The following is a 21,135-nucleotide window of genomic DNA, read 5'->3' as shown; positions in this document are numbered from 1 at the left end:
TGCCATCATCACAGCGGTCTACATCCCACCCCAGGCAGAAGTGAAGAAGAGGCTTGATGAATTGTACACCAAATGATGGTAGTGGCTACTCGTCTAGGTTGGACGCTGAGTTCTTGAATATGGACCAGTCCATTGACTCAGTGTACATTACAGGCTCCTGTTCATTGACTACAGCTCCGTCTCCAACACCATAATCCCAGCCAAGCTCATATCAAAACTCCAAAACCTAGGACTTGGCTATAAACAACTTGGAAACGGAATACCCAGAGGCCTTGTTCATCGTGGCCGGTGACTTCAACCAGGCCAAAGTCAAGAGTGCACTTCCAAAATTGCACCAACAAATCTCCTGTCCCACCAGGGGCCCCAACATCCTTGACCACTGCTACACAAACATCAAGGGTGCCTACATATCCATCCCCTGACCACATTTCGGGAAAATCAGACCACAAATGGCGCTCCTTCGCCTGGCATACATCAGAAATTTAAGCTCGAGGATCCGATTAAGAACATTGTGCAACGCTGGTCCGAGGAAACGGAACAGCTCCTACACGGAGTCAGTGGACTGGTCCATATTCAAGAACTCAAGAACTCCAACCTAGAGGAGTAGCTACTACCACCAAAGCCTTCATCAGTAAGTGTGTTGAGGACTGCGATCAAAGAAGATAGTACAAGCATTCCCCACTGGAAACCATGTTTTAACCGGGGGATCCACTCCCCACTGAAGTCCTGGTCTGACGCTTTCAAGACAGGTGACCCTGATATGTACAAGAAATCTGGGAACGACCTCTGCAAAGCCATCAGGGATTTCAAGAGACAATACCAGACTAAGCTAGAGTCCCAGACTAACGATACAAACTCTCGTTGATTGTGGCAAGGCTTACACAATATAATTGGCTACAAAGTAAAGCCGAGTAAAATCGCTGCAACAAAGCACCCCTCCCCGATGAACTAAATGCATTCTTTGCTCATTTTGAGCAGGAAGCCAATGAAACAATGTAATCTGCCCCAACAGCCTTGGACGTACCCATATCTACCGTCACAGTCCCATAAGTTAGATCTGCCCTCTCGTAAGTGAATCCACGGAAGGCAACAGATTCCAACGGGGTCCCTGGTTGTGCACTCAGATCCTGCGTGGGCCAACTGGTGGGTATGTTTGCAGACATCTTTAACCTCTCCCTACACTGTTACGAGGTTCCCATCTGCTTCAAGACGACTAATATCAAACCGATGCCAAAGAAAAACCAGCATACCTCACTGACTACTGATCGGTGGCCCTGACATCTATTGTTATGAAGTGCTTCGACAGGTTAGGCATGAGACAAAACAACTCCACCTTTCCAAATTGCCTTGATCCACTGCAATTCGCCTACCACCACAACTGGTCCACAGCAGATGCCATCACCCTGGCCCTAATCATCCCTGGAGCATCTCGACAAGGACACCTATGTCAGGCTCCTGTTCATTGACTGCAGCTCTGCCTTCAACATCATAATCCCAGCCAAGCTCATATCAAAACTCCAAAGCCTTGGACGTGGCTCCTTCCTCTGCAACTGGATCCTCAACTTCCTGACCCATAGACCACAGTCAGTAAGAATAAACAACACCTCCTCCATGATAGTCCTCAATACCGGGGCCCCACAGGCTGCGTACTTAGCCCCCTACTATACTCCCTATACACTCACGACTATGTGGCAAAATTTGGCCCCCAATTCCATCTACAAGTTTTGCTGATGACACAACCATAGTGGGTCAGATCTCAAACAAGAAAGAGTACAGAAGGGAGATAGAGAACTTAGTGACATGGTACAACAACAACAACCTCTCCTTCAATGTCAGCAAAACTAAGGAGCTGGTCATTGACTTCAGGAAGCAAAGTGTCGTTACACACCCCTGTCTGTATCAATGGTGCCGAGGAGGAGATGGCTGACAGCTTCAAATTCTTAAATGGAAACATCACCAACGATCTGTCTTGGTCCACCCACATCGACGCTACCACCAAGAAAGCATAACAGCGCCTTTAAATCCTCAGGACATTAAGGACATTCGGCATGTCCACATTGACTCTTACCAATTTTTTTAGGTAAAAATTCCTATCTGGCTGCACATCACAGCCTGGTGTCGCAACTGCTCAGCCCAAGACCATAAGAAACCACAGAGTCGTGAAGACAGTCCAGTCCATCCCCAAAACCGCCTCCCATCCATTGACTCTGTCTACACCTCTCACTGCCTTGGGAAAGTGGGCAGCATAATCAAAGACCCCTCCCACCAAGGTAATTCTCTCTTCCAACTTCTTCCATCGGGCAGAAGATACAAACTTTTGCGAACACGCACTAATAGATTAAAAACAGCTTCTTCCCCACTGTTACCAGACTCCTGAATGGCCCTCTTATGGTCTGAACTGGTCTCGTGGAATTTACAGTGCAGAAGGAGGCCATTCAGCCCATCGAGTCTGCACCGGCCCTTGGAAAGAGCACCCTACTTAAGCCCCATGCCTCCACTCTACCCCCTTCATCCCAGTGACCCCACCGAACCTTTTTGGACACGAAGGGCAAATTAGAATGGCCAATCCACCTAACCTGCACATCTCTGGACTGTGGGAGGAAACCGGAGCACCCGGAGGAAACCCACGCACACACGGGAGAACGTGCAGACTCCACACAGACAGTGACCCAAGCCAGGAATCGAACCTGGGACCCTGGAGCTATGAAGCAACTGCGCTAACCACCGTGCTACCGTGCTGCCCACTCTCTTCACACATCATCTCGACAGCTGCAGCACTGTATTCCGTATGCGTCACCCAATGACTATGTCTACGTATTTACATTTGTGTCTTTATGTATGTCATAGGTTTCCATGAACGGAGCGGTCTGCATGGACTGTACGCACAATACTTTTCACTGTGCCTCAGTGCACGTGACAATAAATCTAAATTTAATCTAAATGTTATGAAAGTTGGCTATGTGGATAGATAATCTGAGCCACACAGCAGCAAAGATATAAAGAAGAAAACAGGAAGATGATTATAATCTTTTAAAAAAAAATTTAGAGTACCCAATTCTTTTTTCCAAATAAGGGGCAATTTAGCGTGGCCAATCCACCCACCCTGCACATCTTTTTTGGGTTGTGGGGGTGAGACCCACTCAGACAGGGGAGAATGTGCAAATTTCACACAGGTAGTGACCCGGGGCTGGGATGGAACCCTGGTCCTCGGCGTCGTGAGGCAGCAGTGCTAACCCCTGCGCCACCGTGCTGCCCCCCCCCGAAGATGATTATAACCAGCCCTGCTGGCTTCCGGTGGAGGCTATCTAGTGAGTGGTAGCAGATTTGACAGCTCACGCTCGAGGCAGCTTTTTCGGTCCTTTTCCCCGGTCGCCAGCCAGCAGACGTTTTGGTGGAAAAAGGTGTAGAGGTGGTGGAGGAAAGTTATACGCCACTGATCGTGTTGGTGGATGGATTTGCGGACCAGAGGTGGGTCTAGAAGGAAGGAGCTGCAAGAACAAGAAACCCTTCGGTCGACACAGGGGGAGATGGTGGAGGGTAAAGGGTCGGTTCTACCAGCCCAATGGTCGACGGAACAGCTGGCGGACTTTCTGAACAAAACGTTCAGCCAGCAGAGGAGGGAGGCTCAGGTGGACCTGGAGAAGGTGGTAGACCTGCTGACAGCTGGGATCAACCGGGTGGAATTGAGGCTGGAGACCCAGAGCCAGGTGATCCAGAAGGTGGAGGAGGCGATGGGGGAGCACAAGGAGCAGCTTACCTCGTTGGGGGCTGAAGTTGGAATGCTGAGGGAGACTCCGAAGCGGCTCAAGGAGAAAGTTAAAGACTTGGAGAACCACTCCCGGAGACAAAATTTAAGAATTGTGGGGTTGCCAGAGGTCATCGAGGGAGCAGCTGATCGGGGAGTGGGCCTTCGACCGGGCCCTGGAGGTCGACCGGGCGCACAGGGTGTCTGAGAATTACAAGGAGTTAATGGACTGGGAGGAAGCACAGATAGAAGTTAAACAAAGTGGAAGGAGGGGTTGGGGAGGGGGAAATGGAGGCTGGGTTGTGAGAGGAGGCTTTGAGGAGGGTGAATGTATCCTCCTTGTGTGCTCGGCGTAGCCTTATTCAATTCAAAGTAGTCCATAGGGCGCATATGACGGTGGCCAGAATGAGCAGGTTCTTTGAGGGGGTTGAGGACAGGCGTGTGCGGTGCGCGGGGGGGGGGGGGGGGCAACCTTGTTCACATGTTTTGGGCATGTCCAAAGCTGAAGGGGTCCTGACAGGGGTTCGCGGACGAGATGCTGGAGATGAAAGTGGCCCCGAGTCTGGAAGTGGTGATATTTGGAGTGTCGGAAGACCCTGGAGTCCAGGGAGCGAGAGTGACCGACGTTTTGGCCTTAGCCTCCCTGGTAGCCCAGAGTGGATTTTGTTGGTGTCGCCGATGCCGGGGGTATGGGTGAGCGGCCTGGTGGAATTCCTGAGATTGGAGAAAATCAAGTGTTAATTTGTAATGAGATTTCCTGTTTGTTCTCGGTTTGGTTTTGGTTGTGTTTAATGTATATTTAAAAAATGCCCTAATAAAAATATTTGGGTCTGCAAGCAGAACCCAAACCTTCCTGTCACTTGCCATGTCAGATCATAGAATTTACAGTGTAGAAGGAGGCCAATCGGCCCGTCGAGTCCGCACCGGCTCTTGGAAAGAGCCCCCTATTTAAGCACACGCTTCCACCCTATCCGCATAACTCAGTGATCCCACCTAACCTTTTTGGACACCAAGGGCAATTTATCATGGTCAATTCACCTAACCTGCACATCTTTGGACTGTGGGAGGAAACCCACGCAGAGACGGGGAGAACGTACAGACTCCGAACAGACAGTCACCTGAGGCTGGGATTGAACCCGGATCCCTGGAGCTGTGAAGCAACTGTGCTAACACCATGCTGTCTGTCCATGGCCTGTTGCAATGTTCCAGTGAAGCCCAACGCAAACTGGAGGAACAGCACCTCATCTTCCAATTCGGCACATTACAGCCTTCTGGACTTGTTGAATTCAACAACTTCAGACGGTGAACGCTCTCCACCACTCTTACTCCATTTTTATTTCTATCAATTTCTTTTTATTTTCATTTCTTCCATTGATCTATTTTTCCCTCATCATTGTTCCCGCTCTCTCCCCCCCCACCCCACTTGGGCCATCTTTTCCTACTTGCCCTTTGACACACTGCTCACCTTTGTTCTGCCATTCACATATTCTAATCTCTTTCGGGCAGCACGATAGCACAAGTGGATAGCACTGTGGCTTCACAGCATCAGGGTCCCAGGTTCGATTCCCCACTGGGTCACTGTGAGGAGTCTGCACTTTCTCCCTGTGTCTGCGTGGATTTCCTCCGGGTGTTCTGGTTTCCTCCCACAGTCCAAAGACGTGCAGGTTAGGTGGATTGCTCATGCTAAATTGCCCTTAGTGTCCAAAAAGGTTAGGAGGGATTGTTGGGTTACGGGGATAGGGTAGAAGTGAGGGCATAATGTGGGTCGGTGCAGACTCGATGGACCGAATGGCCTCCTTCTGCACTGTATGTTCTATGTTTATGTGCCACTGTCAGCACCCACCTTAGCCTTAATCATTATCATTTACATTTCTTTTGTCTTTCTGTCCTCAACATCTCAGTCTATCTCCACCTATCGCTGGCCCCCTATTCTGCCCCACCGCTTCAAACCCTCCCCCCTACACTACGGTTTAATCTGATCCCATATCCAGTTCTCTTTAGCTTTAACAAAGAGTCATCCAAACTCAAAACGTTATCTCCCTGAGAGAGAGAAGAGAGAGAGATGAGAGAGAGAGAGAGAGAGAGAGGGAGAAAAGAGAAGAGAGAAAAGAGAAGAGAGAAAAGAGAAGAGAGAAAAGAGAAGAGAGAAAAGAGAAGAGAGAAGAGAGAAGAGAAGAGAAAGAGGATAAAGTCATGCAAACGGCCAAAATGGTGGTACATAACTTATGGAAACCCTTGTAGAAACAAGTCAGACATTACAGAACCTATATATTTGGGATGGGGGTCCATACATTTTGGAATGCATCCGATTTGGGTCAGAGTATACAGGTTTGGAATTCCATTGGGATATATTCCTGGATAATTTTATGCCAATTTTGAACTGATTTATCGCTAATCCGGCAGCAGAGGAAGTTCCTCTGTGCTGCAAATGTTAGGATAGTAAAGACTTTTTTCATTAGCGTCAATTATCTTTCTGTCTGGGAGCCCCAAAATTAAGAACAAAGGATAAAATTCTAGGGCTGTATTTGACATCTTCTCAAGCTCTTGGTGGCACGGTGGCTAGCACTGCTGCCTCACAGCTCCAGGGACCCGGGTTCAATTCCGGCCTCGGGTAAACATCTGTGTGGAGTTTACACTTTCTCCCAGTGTCTGTGCGAGTTTCCTCCGGGTGCTCCAGTTTCCTCTCACAGTCCAAAAATGTGCAGGTTAGATGGATTGACCATGCTAAATTGTCCCTTAGTGTCCAAAAGGTTAGGTCGGGTTATTGGGTTACGGGGATAGGGTGGAGGCGTGGACTTAAATAGGGTGCTCTTTCCAAGGGCCAGTGCAGACTCGATGAGCTGAATGGCTTCCTTTTGCACCGTAAATTCTGTGATATACACCACACCTGTAGGATTTAATTTTGGCACAGGACCAAACACAATGTTCATAGTCCCCTCGACTACTCTACACTTTTGGCACAACAAGGGTATGGTAGGGTCAAACATGTGTCTTAAGCTTGGCGTGATATGCAGACGGTATAACATTTTAAACCGAGTCTCCTTCGTTCTATTGCAGACTGAGATTCTATTGGCATTTTCCCATATATTGCCCCAAGTCTCCTCATCAATATTCACTGGAAAGTATTTATCCCAAGACCGCAGTCTCTAGTATACTCGCACAGAATCTAAACATAAAATGTCATAAAATTAATTGCTTAGGTTCGCTGGATTTCAGATTTTTTTTTCCACCTGGGAGACATTAGCATCAAGACACAGAGATATCTTACTGAGGATAAAGTCTCTAAGTTGCAGGTATCAAAAAAAAGGAACATCCTGGGATTTTAACGGCTGCTTAAAAAACAAGGAAGCCCCACTAAACATATCGCCCAGTCTACAATGACCTTTATCGCTCCAGCTATCAAATCCATGGTCCACACAGCCTGGTGGGAAATCGGAGTTGCCCTGAATAGGAGAGCGGAAGTTAATTTTGACCTCCCTTCCAGCTAACGGACCATCCTCCATGCTCTCAGGGTATTAATCATTTTAGGATTTTTGCACTTAACAGGCACAGCCTTGAAATCTCGAAGAATAACAGGGCCAGTAAGGATTATATAGACTGGCCAGCTTCAATATCGAGCCAAATGGAGATAAGGTCTTCTCTGCCCCATTTCCATATGAATCCAAGATGAGAAGCTAACTGATACATTTTAATATTCAACATCCTAACTCCCCCTTTGAACCAGGAAGCTGCGGTTTGAGTAATTTCACGCAAGGTTTCTTTTTGTTCCATATAAAAGAACTGAGCATCCTGTTAATTTTCTGCAGGACCTCAGCAGACAACACGATTGGCAGCATCTGCAAAGGATGCACATTCATTTTAATCAGTGCTATCCTGCACGGTCACGATATTGGTGAGGATGATCAATGGTGCAGGTTCCATTTGATAGACGCAAGTAAGGATATGGGGGTGTGGGGAGGTTGCCCCTTACAAATGAGGGAACAAAAAGAGACAAATAAGTAAACCAGGAGGAGGACCACTTAAATTGGAAATTAGCAAAAGGGGGGAAGTCTCCCTCTAAACCTTCCCAAAGGCACAGCCTCAGACTTCATAAAATTTATTTTACAAACTGGGAAAAAGGCAAAATCAGTCATAGCGGGAACAGAAATGTCCAGTTTAGCATAATCTTATGTTGCTTTCCTCCACTGAGTAACCCAAATACTGAAGGATCCTAATTGCCTCCACTCGGGGCTCAATAGCTATTGCGAATGATAACGGGGAGCCCTGCCTAGTCCCTCACTGGACATAAAAATCAGATCTATAACCATTAGTAAGAAATGCCGCCAGTGGATTTTTTTAAAGCACTTAGAATCATAGAATCCCTACAGTGCAGAAGGAAGCCATTCGGCCCATCAAGACACACCAACCCTCCAAAAGAATACCCCACCCATGTCCACTACCCAATCCTATTCCCGTAACCTATATCTTTTTTAAAAAAAATCTTTTTATTGGCTTTTCTCATATTTATAAATAGTTGTTACTTATATACATTACATTTTTCTTGCCCGCGCTAATTTGATTTATTTCACAGAGAGGTTTGTTTTGTCCTTCGTTTGACGAACTGTACGTACATTTTGCTGCCCTCTGGATCGGTCTATGATATCCCCCCATCCTCTCCCCCGCCCACCCCCATTGGTTTAAACACCTTTCCTCTTCTCTTGTGGTTTCCCCATTCTCCCCCCCCCCCCCACACCCCCGGGTTGTGCAGTCCTTTGGTTCTTCATCTTTTTGGGTTTTTTCCCCTGGCTTACTCCTCGTTGCTGGCCTCAGACAGGTTTTGGAACAGGCCGACGAAATTGCCCCCAAGTATCCAGGAAGCCTTCCTCTGACCCTCGGGTGGCGTACTTAATCTTCTCCAGGTGGAGAAATTCCGAGAGATCAGTGAGCCAGTCTGCAGCTTTGGGTGGTGCTGCCGATCGCCAGTCGAGCAGGATTCTCCGGCGTGCGATTAGGGAAGCGAAAGCAAGGGCGTCGGCCCCCTTTTCCCCATGTGTAACTCTGGCTGCTCCGATACCTAGAAGATTGCCACTATTGGGCATGGTTTCACCCTCACCCCCAAAAATTTGGCCATTGCCTCTGAGAAGGCTGTCCAGAACCCAGCAAGCTTGGGGCAAGCCCAAAACATGTGGGTGTGGTTGGCCGGGCCCCTCTGGCACCGCTCACATTTGTCCTCCACCTCCGGGAAGAACCTGCTCATTCGGGTTCTGGTCAGGTGCGCTCTGTGCACCACTTTGAGCTGCATTAGGCTTAGCCTTGCGCAGGAGGAGGTGGAGCTCACCCTGCTCAGTGCTTCGCCCTAGAGTCCCCATCCCACCTCTGTCCCCAGTTCGTCCTCCCATTTTTGTCTGATCGCGTCCAGTGGTGTTCGGGCTCTGTGTGGCCGCTACCACTGGGCTCTTTGTGTACCTTGTTGAGGAGGATGGGAGTGCTGCTGTGGCCAGGGCCCGGAGGGTTGTTCCTTTACAGGATGTCTCCTCCATTTGTACCCAATCTGTGTCGGGTTCTTGTACCCATCCCCTCACTCTTTCTGCCGTTGCTGCCCAGTGGTAGTATTGTAGGTTCGGTAGAGCCAGGCCCCCTCTGACTTTCCCTCTTTGCAGTGTCGGCTTGGGAATTCTCGGGTTCTTGCCCCCCCCACACAAACGCCATAATTAGCCTGTTTTGGTAAAAGGCCTTGGGGATGAAAATCAGTATGGATCTAAACAGGAAGAGGAACGTCGGTAGTACGTTCATCTTGATCGTCTGCACTCTTCCCGCCAGGGAGAGTGGGAGTGAGCCCCACCTTTGAAGGTCTTTTCTTACTTCCTCCACCAGGCTGGTCAGGTTCCACTTGTGGATCTGTGTCCAGTCTCTGGCTATTTGGATCCCTAGGTAACGGAATCTGTTCTGGGCCGTTTTGAATGGGAGCCCCTTGAGCTCTGTCCCTCCCCCTTTTGGGTTCACTGGGAATGTCTCGCTTTTGCCCAGGTTAAGTTTCTAGCCCAAGAAGGTTCCAAACTCTTTCAAGTATTTGCAGTATTGCCTTCGGTCCCTCCTGTGGCTTTGAGACATAAAGGAGCAGGTCATCTGCATAGAGTGAGACTCTGTGCTGTCTGTCTCCTCTCCGGATTCCCTTCCAGCTTTTTGCGTCTCGCAGGGCTATCGCCAGGGGTTCGATCGCTAGCGCGAACAAGAGTGGGGACAGGGGGCAGCCCCGTCTTGTTCCTCTCTGTAGCTGGAAGTATTCAGAGCTTGTGGTGTTAGTTCGGACACTCGCTTTGGGAGCGTTGTACAGGAGCCTCACCCAGGCGGTGAATCCCGCTTCTAGCCCAAACCGTTCCAGTACCTCGAGGAGGTAGCTCCATTCGACTCTGTCAAAGGCCTTTTCTGCATCCAGGGAGACGATCACCTCTGGTGTTCTCTCCTCAGAGGGGGTCATTATCACATTCAGCAGCCGCCTGATGATCGCTGTGAACTGCCTACCCTTGACAAAGCCCGTTAGGTCCTCTGCGACCACCTCTGGTGCACAGTCCTCCAGCCTTTTGGCCAGGACCTTTGCGAGTATTTTTGCATCCACGTTCAGCAGTGAAATGGGTCTGTATGATCCACATTCCGTCAGGTCTTTATCTTTTTTGGGTATCAGTGAAATTGTGGCCTGCGCTAGCGTGGGGGGCAGGGTCCCCCTGCCAGTGAGTCCGCGAACATGTCCCTTAGGTTTGGGACCAGGACTGGTGCGAATTTTTTGTAGAAGTCCGCCGGGAACCCGTTGGGTCCTGATGCCTTCCCCGCCTGCATGGAGCTGATGCTCTCCATAATTTCTCCCAGGTCTATTGGTGCTTCCAGCTCCCCCTGTCTGTCTTCTCCCACCACTGGTAGTTCCAGTCTGTCTAGGAACTGTTTCATTCGCGCATCCCCGTCGGGGGGGCTCGGTGGTGTACAGTCTCCGGTAGAAGGTCTCAAATGCCCGACTGACCTCCTTTGGCTCAGTTACCAGTCTGCCTTTGCTATCCTTAACCTGCGCTATTTCCCTCGTGGCTGCCTGCTTTCTCAGCTGGTGAGCCAATAGGCGGCCAGCCTTGTCTCCGTGTTCGTAGAAGGTCCCCCGTGTCTGGCGGAGTTGGTACACTGCTTTCCTAGTGGATAGCAGGTTAAAGTCCATTTGCAGCTTTTTCCTCTCCGCCAGCAGCCCTACGGTCGGGGCCTCGGAGTATTTTCTATCGACTTCCAGAATGGAGTCCACTAGCTGTTGCCTGGCCACCCTCTTTTCCCTAAATCTACTTGCCTTGTCGGCTATGATCTCTCCTCTGATCATGGCCTTCAGTGCCTCCTAAAACGTGGAGGGTGAGACGGTTTTGGTTGTCACTAACGTAATCACCTATGGCCTGCTATATTTTTGGGCAGAAAGCCTTGTCGGCCAGGAGGTCCGTGTCCAGCCTCCATGTGGGGCGCTGGGCCCAGCCTGTCTCCAACCTCACATCCATATAGTGTGGTGTGTGGTCGGAGATAACGATCACGGAGTACTCCGTTCCCGTGATCCCTGGAAGCACCGATTTCCCCACTGCAAAGAAGTCGATACGGGTGTATACCTTGTGCACCTGCAAAAAGAACGAGAACTCCTTTTCTCCCGGGTGTAGGAGCCTCCATGGGTCCACCGCCCCCATCTGTTCCATGAAGGCCCCTAGCTGCCTAGCCATGCCAGACGTTTTCCCCGTTCTGGAATTTGATCGGTCGGTCAGTGGGTACAGCACGCAGTTAAAGTCACCCCCCATAATCAGTCGGTGCGTGTCAAGGTCGGTGATTTCTGCCATGGTCTTCTTTATGAATTCAGAGTACTCCCATTTGGGAGCATACACATTTACCAGTACGACAGGTGCCCCTTCCAGGTCACCGCTGACCATGACGTACCTTCCCCCTGGGTCCGTAACTGTCTTGGTTCCCGTAAATCTCGTCCTTTTGCTCATTAATATTGCTCTCGTCCCGTAGCATGAGTGGTATGTCCGTCCCACCCAGCCCTTCCTTACCAGAAGTCGGTCCTTCTCCCTCAGGTGCGTCTCTTGTAGGCCGTAACCTATACTACACATCTTTGGACACTAAGGGACAATTTGCATGGCCAATCCATCTAACCTCACATCTTTGGATGTGGGAGGAAACCAGAGCACCAGTGGAAACCGCGCAATACAGGGAGAACATGCAAACTCCACAGTCACCCAAGACTGGAATCGAACAGGGGTCCTTGGTGCTGAGAAGCAGCAGTGCTAAGCACTGTACCACTATGCCACCTAAGATGCCATCCACATTTACCCACCTATCAATTCCCCTCCCAACCCAAACTTCTACACTGTAAAAAATAAATAATTCCTTTGCATCCAATCAAAAGCTTTCTCTGCATCCAATGAGATCACTACGTCCGGAGTAGAATGCACTTACGCTGCTGTCGAGGCAATGGAGCATGGCATTCTGTCGGGCGCCCGATGCCGGCCACAATTTTCGCCTCATACACCATTCTCTGCTCAATCGTTTTTCCCGATCCCAGGGGGCCAATGGAATCCTTTTTCTCTTAATAGAATGATGTACTCTCCACATGTCCCACGAGCAATGTTTCAAAGTGGTGACCGCCATTGTTTATTCAGCGAAAGAAAATATAGGATAATGACACAAAAAGGTAGAAGCCTTACATGCCAGAGATTTTCAGATTTTCACGTCCTGTTCGGGCAAGCACCACACATGCCTTCCCCATCTCCAATTATACAAGAAGCACCATTGACATATTATAAAGTTTTTTTCTCTGCACCCTTGCAGGAACCAGTTAACAATTTTTTTTACCCCAAAATAAAAACAAATACACCAAGGGAGTGTTCCTCACCATGTCGGGGGTAGCATGGTAGCATTGTGGATAGCACAATTGCTTCACAGCTCCAGGGTCCCAGGTTCGATTCCGGCTTGGGTCACTGTCCGTGCGGAGTCTGCACATCCCCCCCGTGTGCGCGTGGGTTTCCTCTGGGTGCTCCGGTTTCCTCCCACAGTCCAAAGATGTGCAGGTTAGGTGGATTGGCCATGATAAATTGCCCTTAGTGTCCAAAATTGTCCTTAGTGTTGGGTGGGGTTACTGGGTTATGGGGATAGGGTGGAGGTGTTGACCCTGGGTAGGGTGCACTTTCCAAGAGCTGGCGCGCACTCGATGGGCCGAATGGCCTCCTTCTGCACTGCAAATTCTATGATAATGTGAGGACTTGTAGGGCTATGCCACCAACTTTCTATCATGACACCAAGGAGTCGTTCCCCTCAAAAAAAGAGGCAAGATGTCACCCTCAGTGTTGTAGGATAAAGCAGGGCATAATGCACTCTGGTAGCCTTTCAGACGCTTTCTAACGTCATTGAAGCCTCTGCGCTTCTGTTGCTTCGCTGCCGAGAAATCTTGGAAGAAAAACACTTTCACTCCCTCATAGAGCAACGCCCAATATGCCTCGCTGCTTCCATTGCTCTTTGGCGATTATGAAAATGCATAATTACAGTCTGGGCAAGCTGATTGTCCCCAGGCCTCAAAGACCGGATACGATGTGCCCGTTTGAACATAATACGCCCAGCCTCCGTGTTCAGCTTAAGAAAACATGGCAGGCAGCTCTCAAAGAATTTAATAGGGAGCTTACCCTCCACTCCTGGCAAATCGATGATCCAGACATTTTTCCTCCGGCCTCTGTTGTCCAGATCATCCAGGAATTCTGACATACCATATACCTGCTTTTCCAAGGATTGCGAGCGGGCCTCAATTAAGAAAGTAGCATTTTCAATAGTAAGGATTCTCTCCTCTGTTTCCTCAAGCCTCTTACTAGTATTCTGAAGTTCCATAGCCTGAGCACTGATATTCTGCACAAAAGCCGAGTTTGACAATGACTTTAATAATATTAGCAGTAAGCAGCTGTAATGTCTTCGAGAGTGCCGGATCCAGAACCCATTCGAGGATTAAGTTGCCATGTTGAGGAGTTGGCTCCACCCCAGTTGCTTCTGACTGCTTTCTTTTGTCAAGGATTCCTCAATGTTTTATCACCAACATTTAGCCAAAAATCTTCCAGGGACACAATATGGAGTATTCACTCCCAGATTAGGTAAGTATGGGCTGTGTAAGCGTGATAAAGGAGAGGATCAAAGAATGAGGAATGTCAGAGCCCAGAGAAACACAGCAATTCCCATACTTGCATCACGTGATTCCCAGTGATGTTTTTTATAAAACCATCCTTCCCACCCCAGCCGTGAGCTCCAGACATTGGCCCCAATCACTGCTCCCTGCTGAGCTCCACTCAGGGGCCCTGATCACTGCTCCGTGCTGAGCTCCACACAGGGGCCCTGATCACTGCTCCCTGGTGAGCTCCACATGGGGGCCCTGCTCACTGCTGGGCTCTACATGGGGGCCCTGATCACTGCTGAGCTCCACTTGGGGACCCGATCATTGGTCCCTGCTGAGCTCCACATGGGGGCCCCGATCACTGCTCACTACTGAGCCCCACATGGGGGCCCCGATCACTGCTGAGCCCCACATGGGGGCCCCGATCACTGCTGAGCCCCACATGGGGGCCCCGATCACTGCTGAGCCCCACATGGGGGCCCCGATCACTGCTGAGCCCCACATGGGGCCCCCATCACTGCTGAGCCCCACATGGGGGCCCCGATCACTGCTGAGCCCCACATGGGGGCCCCGATCACTGCTGAGCCCCACATGGGGGCCCCGATCACTGCTCCCTGCTGAGCTCCACATGGGGACCCGATCACTGCTCCCTACTGAGCTCCACATGGGGACCTGGTCACTGCTCCCTGCTGAGCTCCACATTGGGACCCGGTCACTGCTCCCTGCTGAGCTCCACATGGGGGCCCTGATCACTGCTCCCTCCTGAGCTCCACATTGGGACCCGGTCACTGCTCCCTGCTGAGCTCCACATGGGGGCCCTGATCACTGCTCCCTCCTGAGCTCCACATGGGGGCCCCGATCACTGCTCCCTCCTGAGCTCCACATGGGGGCCCCGATCACTGCTCCCTCCTGAGCTCCACATGGGGGTCCTAATCACTACGCACTGTGAGTTCCATACGGGGATCCTGATCACTGCTCCCCGATGAGCTCCACACAGGGGCCCTTATCACTGTTCCCGGGTGAGATCCACATAAAGGCCCTGATCACTGCTCCCTCCTGAGCTCCACATGGGGGCCCCGATCACTGCTCCCTCCTGAGCTCCACATGGGGGCCCCGATCACTGCTCCCTCCTGAGCTCCACATGGGGGTCCTAATCACTACGCACTGTGAGTTCCATACGGGGATCCTGATCACTGCTCCCCGATGAGCTCCACACAGGGGCCCTTATCACTGTTCCCGGGTGAGATCCACATAAAGGCCCTGATCACTGTTCACTGCTGAGCTCCATACGGGGGCCCTGTTCCCTGCTGAGCTCCACACGGGGGACCTGATCACTGTTCCCTGCTGAGATCCACACAGCAACCCATTTTCATGACTTCTCAGTCCTGGGCTCTACAATAGTAGCTGACCACCATTCCCACCTGAGCCCCATAGGTTGATGCCTGATCACCTGACAGGGACAGCAACTGGCCTGAATTTACTCTTGAAGCTCAGGTGAAAATTTGGGATATAAAGCAGACCAGGCTGAAGATGCATTCTTGAGCCCAAGCTCATAACTATTGCAACGTAAAGAGAAAATAACTGCCATTTACAAATGCCTGATTTGATGCCCCAAAATGTCCCCAAAGAGATGCTAGAAGGTCCCGAAGCGAATCAAAGTAATTTATTACCTTCTCTACAATGAATGTTGTAATACCACGCGATGCAGGCTTGGCATTAATGTCTGTTTTGCCGTAGACAATGAGAACGTCAGCATCAGGCCCATTGGTAATCCAGAATTTGGTGCCATTGAGGATGTAGTAATCACCTTACGGAAAACACAAACAGGTCTCAGTCAGTAAAGCACACTGCTTTTTGGTATTCAATTGATCAGAAAAGAACAATCAAGCACCTCCTTTACATCTTGGGATTCTGCACTGTGTCTATTTTGGCAACCACCGAATAATTTTCTTCTCGACAATGGTGCTTCAAGTTTTAACGTTTCTGTTTGGGTGGGCAAAGTATGGAATATTTTCCACATTTAGTAGTCAGCATCTACAAGGGGTGGGGGTTCTTCTGGCGCAGTGGGTAGCCTCCCTGCTATGATGAATGTAAGAATTTTTTATATAGATTGCATTGTATATATCTGTTGCAGTAATGTTATTGAAAGCCTGGGTTACGGTATACATTTTTCTGTTGCAGTAATGGTGTTTAAAAATCCTGGTTTAATACACATGCACTCTATCTGCAAAAAAAGGTGCAATTACAATGCCATAAAAGTCAGATAATCATTGATTCTAACCATTTAATTGTTTACCTAAACATGGCTAATGGAATTTTGTTTATAGAAAGAAGGTTCCCTGGGCTTTAGATAATTGAGGGGCTGTGTTTAGCCTTAGTAAGATGGTCATAAGACAGTTAGTGGGATTGAGATGATGTATTTAATGGGAGGAGCGAGTCAGTAGCAAGGACTTTAGCTTTTCATCTGCCAAAGACAGAAGGACTTGCAGCTTGTGTCTGAAAGGGTATCTCCTTTGCTGAAAGCAACTCGCTACACAGAAGACAGCAAGCATCCCTATGTTTGTTAACTTTATTTATAAGTGGCTTTTGATCTGTAATGGGTTTTGCTAAATTTGAGACAGATAAGGTACAAGTTAGTACTTAAAATGTTCCATTTTGTTTTAAGAATTGTTTGACTGTTAATAGAAAAGCTATTTTCTGTGATGTTAATGTGTTTAATCCGGTGTTAATTATAATTTTGTTTTAATACAACATATCCCTATTTATCAGTGTAATCACTCCAGGAGCAAAGTATCCTTTCCTTGCAGTTTTACAAATTAAAAAATGTTTGGCGTTCTTGTACTCTGAGTTGGCCACCCCCACCAGCAGTGCCTTGTCCATGCCAAAAAAATCGATCTGGGAGTACACCCGGTGCACGTGGGAGAAGTATGAAAACTCCTTCGTCCTCGGCCTCCCAAACCACCACAGTTCAACCTGCCCCCCCCCCCCCCCCCCCCATGTGCCCGATGAACCCCCTCAACTCTCACGCCACCGAAATGTTGGGGTCTGGACGGGGAACATGACACCGCCCCAACACCAGAACTCCAGGCTCGAGTCCCACTCCAGGACTCAATAGCGAAGAAGGGTGTGTTCATAATGCAGCCAAACAGGTTGACTATGAACATGCAACACATGTCAATGGCTGGCCTAAGAGCAAGAGGGACTCCTCGGCAGCCATGCTTGATGCAGAGTGACACCCCTCAAGCTATAAATGACTTATCCCCGGAAAAACTATGAAAACAGATGAAAAGTGTGTCTGCGGATTCCCGGTGGCGGCCATGGAGTGAGTGGTCACACATTTGGTGGTTCCCGCTCAAGGTGGGTTTTTTCGGTCCTTTCCCATCCGAATGGAGTGGTATTTGAATGCAAAAGGTGTACGAGTTCCCAGGGAAGGAAATACTCCTCTGGGGAGATCAGTTTATAGATTAGCAGACAAAAAGAACCACGGGAAAGAGAGAGCAGTTGGAACAGAAAGTTTTTGTGGTGCGACACAGATTAAGATGGGGAGGGCATCCAGTGGTCGACGGAGCAGCTGGTGGAGTTTTAAAATAAATTCCAGCGGCAGAGGAAAGAGGCCTTGGAAGATTTGGCCATGGTGATGGAGCCGCTTAGGATGGCAATTGAGCAAGTGGAGCAGAGGCAGGAGGCTCAGAGCTTGGTGATCCAGAAGGTGGAGGAGTCGGTGGGGGAGCATGAGGATCGGTTGACCTCGCTGGAGACCGAGATGGGGATGGTGCTGATCAGCCAGAAGAGGCTGGTCACATGGAATGTGAGAGGGCTGAATGGGCCAGTTAAATGGTTGCGTGTTTTCACGCATCTGAGGAGTCTGAAAGCGGATGTTGTGCTTTTGCAGGAGACACACCTGAAGTTGGGGGTTCAGACGAGACTGAGGGAGGGATGGGTGGGGCAGGTGCTCCACTCGGGACTGAAAATGAAGACGAGGGGGTGGTGGTGTTGGTTAATGAAGAGTGTGGCTTTTGAGGTGGGGAGCCTTGTAGCCGGTCAGGAGGGGTAGGTATGTGATGGTCTGTGGGAAGTTGGAGGGGATGCTGGTGGTCCTGGTGAATGTTTATGCCCCGAATTGAGATGACGTGGACTTAGTGAGGTGGGTGTTAGGGACCTGGACACGCATCTGCGCGATTTCAATATGGTCCTAGATCCGGGTTTGGACCAGTCGAGTCCTAAGTCGTCGAGAGTGTCAGCGGTGGTGCGAGAGTTGAGGGGGTTCATAGGGCACATGGGGGGGGGGGGGGGGGCAGGTTGAACTGTGGTGGTTTGGGAGGACAAGGACGAAGGAGTTTTCATACTTCTCCCACGTGCACCGGGTGTACTCCCAGATCAATTTTTTTGTCATGGACAAGGCACTGCTGGTGGGGGTGGCCAACTCAGAGTACTCGGCAATTGTGGTTTCTGACCACACGTCGCACTGGGCGAGTTTGCATGTGGTGCAGCGGAAGGCCCAACGGCGGCAGTGGAGGTTAGATGTGGGGCTGTCAGATGGGGGGGTATATAAGCGGGTGAGGGCTGCCATTTATGGCTATGTGGAGCTGAACGACACGGGGAAGGTCACCGCTGCCACGCTGTGGGGGGCACTTAAGGCGGTAGTCAGGGGGAGTTTATTTTGATCCGGGCGCATAGGGAGAGGGTGGAGCGTGAGGAGAGGATGAGGCTGATGGAGGGGATTCTGAGGCTGATTCGGGGGTACTCGGTGGCACCGGAGAAGGGGTTGTTAAGGGAGAGGCAGAGGCTCTAGATGGCTTTTGGGTTAGTGTCCACGGGGTAGGCAGTGGGACAGTTGCAGAGAGCCAGAGTATGAGTCCGGGGAAAAGGCAAGCCGGATGCTGCCCCGCCATTTGAGGAAGCAGGCAGCGGCGAGGGAGATTGGTAGGGTGAGGGATGAGATGGGTAAGGGGGTGACGGATCCAGAAGGGGTGAATAGGGCATTTGAGGCCTTCTTTCGGAGGCTGCATGAGTCGGAGCCCCCATCTGGGAGGAGGGGATGCGGTGGTTCCTGGATGGGTTGGAGTTTCCCAAGGTGGAGGGGGAGAGGGTGCAGGGGCTGGGGCCCCGATTGGGTTAAGGAATGTGCCAGACGGCATGAGTGCAATGCGGGCAGAAAAGGCCCCAGGGCCGTACAATGAGGCGAGAATGGGGGTTGCTCCCCACTCTTTGCTGCAGGGGTCCATTTTCCTGATCTTAAAGAAAGATAAGGAACCGGAGCAGTGTGGGTCGTACCGCCCGATATTGCTGCTGAACTTTGAGGCAAAGTTGTTGGCGAAGGTGCTAACATCGGGAATTGTGGACTCTGTGCCGGAGGTGAAAGACTGGATTTGTGACGGTAAGGCAGTTATCAGCAAATGTGCGGAGGCTACGTAATGTAATTATGATGCCCTCGGAGGGGCAGGAGATAGAAGCAGTGGTGACAATGGAAACGGAGAAGGCTTTTAATTGGGTAAAGCGGGCATATTTGCTGGAGGTGCTGGGCAGTTCGGGTTTAAAAAGGGGTTTGTGAATTGGGTTTGACTATTGTACAGGGTGCCGATTGCAAGTGTCCTGACGAACCAGATGGGTTTAGGGTACTTTGGGTTACATCGCTGAACGAGACAGGGTGCCCACTCTCCCAGTTGCTTTACGCCTTGGCGATAGAGCCGTTGGCAATAGTGCTTAGGGAGGCAAGGTAATAGAAAGGGATTGAGCAGGGACTGGGGGGTTGCCGAGCATAGAGGTTTGCTATGTGCGGATGATCTGATGTTATATATCTCAGACCAAGGCAGTGGGCAGCATTGGAGGGAGTTTGGGGCAATTAGGCTGCTTTTCAGGGTACAAGTTGAACATGGCAAAGAGCGAAGTGTTCCCGATTAATGCTAGAGGGCAGGAGAGGAGGCTGGGGGAGTTGCCGTTGAGGGTTTTAGGTGTTTAGGAATCCAAGTGGCATGGATTAAACTTGGCCCAATTGGTAGAGGGAATGAAGGCAGTTTTCAAGAGGCGGGATGTGTTGCTGCTATCAGTGGCTGGGTGTGCGCAGACAGTGAAAATGATGGTGCTGCCCAGGTTCTCCCTAACTTTGTTCCCAAGTACTTTTTCAGGAAGGTTAACGGGATAATTTTGGGGATTGTGTGTAGGAGGAAGGGGGGGGGTGGGGGGGAAAAAGACCCCACGGGTGAGGCAGGTGTTCCTGGAGAGGGGGCAGGGGGCTGGCATTGCCGAATCTGATATATTACTATTGGGCAGCAAATATTACGCTGGTGAGGAAATGGGATGTGGAGGAGAAGTCGGTTTGGGGGCGGAAGGAGGCGGCATCATGTAAGGGAACGAGTTTTGAGAACTCTGTTGTTGGTACCTTTTCCGTTCTCGCCGGTCCGTGAGCCCAGTGGTGATTTGGGAATTACGGGTGTGGAGCCAGTGCAGGCAACATTTTGGGCTGGAGGGTATGTCGTTGTGGGCACCGATGTGCAACAACCATATGTTTATGCTGATGGGGCTGGATGCGAGGTTCCGGGGGTGGCGGCAGGTGGGGATAGAGTGTATTAGGGACTTGTTCATAGGGCTGGAGGAATTGTAGGAGTTGCCAAAAGGGAACGGCTTTAGGTACCTGCAGGTGAGAGATCTCGAGAGAGAGAGAGAGAGAGAGAGAGAGAGGTGCCATCCTTCCTGGGGTTGCCGCCTCCGGTGTTGCAAGATAAGCTGTTTTTGGAGGACAAAGTAGGATAGGGGAGAGTGTAGGATATTTACAAAGAATTTATGGAGAAGAAGGGCTCTCCGGTGGAGGACATCAAGCGCCAGTGGAAGGAGGAGCTGGCAGGGGAGGTGCAAGCCGGCACGTGGGTAGAGGAGAACGCGTCCTCTCCGTGTGTGAGGTTAAGCCTCATCCAGTTTTAAACGGTGCATACAGACCACATGACGGTGGCAAGGAGAGCAGGTTCTTTGCAGGGGTGGAGGACTAGGTCCACATGTTCCGAGCGAGTCCAAGTCTGAGGGGTTTCTAGCAGGGGTTCTCAGATGTTATGTCCAGGGTTCTGGGCGTGGGGTGGCCCAGAGTCCAGAGGTGGCAATGTTTGGTGTGTGGAAAGATCCGGGGATTAGTATCCAAATTGGACAAACTGTTTGCAGCCAGGAACATAGGCACCAAGGAAGGCAATGTTGGTGTTTGGGAACAGGGCTGCACAGGCAGTCATCCTGCAAAACGTTACAAAGGAAAAGCAGTTCTGCCCTC

The 21,135-nt window shown here is 50.4% G+C and overlaps 1 protein-coding gene across 1 annotated transcript in view; it reads right to left on the bottom strand.

Annotated features, from left to right (window-relative positions):
* The window catches only part of ivd (isovaleryl-CoA dehydrogenase), a 62,302-nt gene that overhangs the window by 10,345 nt on the left and 30,822 nt on the right, over positions 1-21,135 (bottom strand). Inside the window, exon 6 of the mRNA XM_072486184.1 lies at positions 15,554-15,690. Within this exon, the coding sequence (XP_072342285.1) occupies positions 15,554-15,690 (137 nt within the window). The remainder of the gene's footprint in view (positions 1-15,553; positions 15,691-21,135) is intronic.

This window comes from Scyliorhinus torazame, chromosome 2 (genome assembly GCF_047496885.1).
Source record: "Scyliorhinus torazame isolate Kashiwa2021f chromosome 2, sScyTor2.1, whole genome shotgun sequence".
Lineage (NCBI taxonomy): Eukaryota > Metazoa > Chordata > Chondrichthyes > Carcharhiniformes > Scyliorhinidae > Scyliorhinus > Scyliorhinus torazame.
This window is presented reverse-complemented; position numbering and strand designations above follow the sequence as displayed.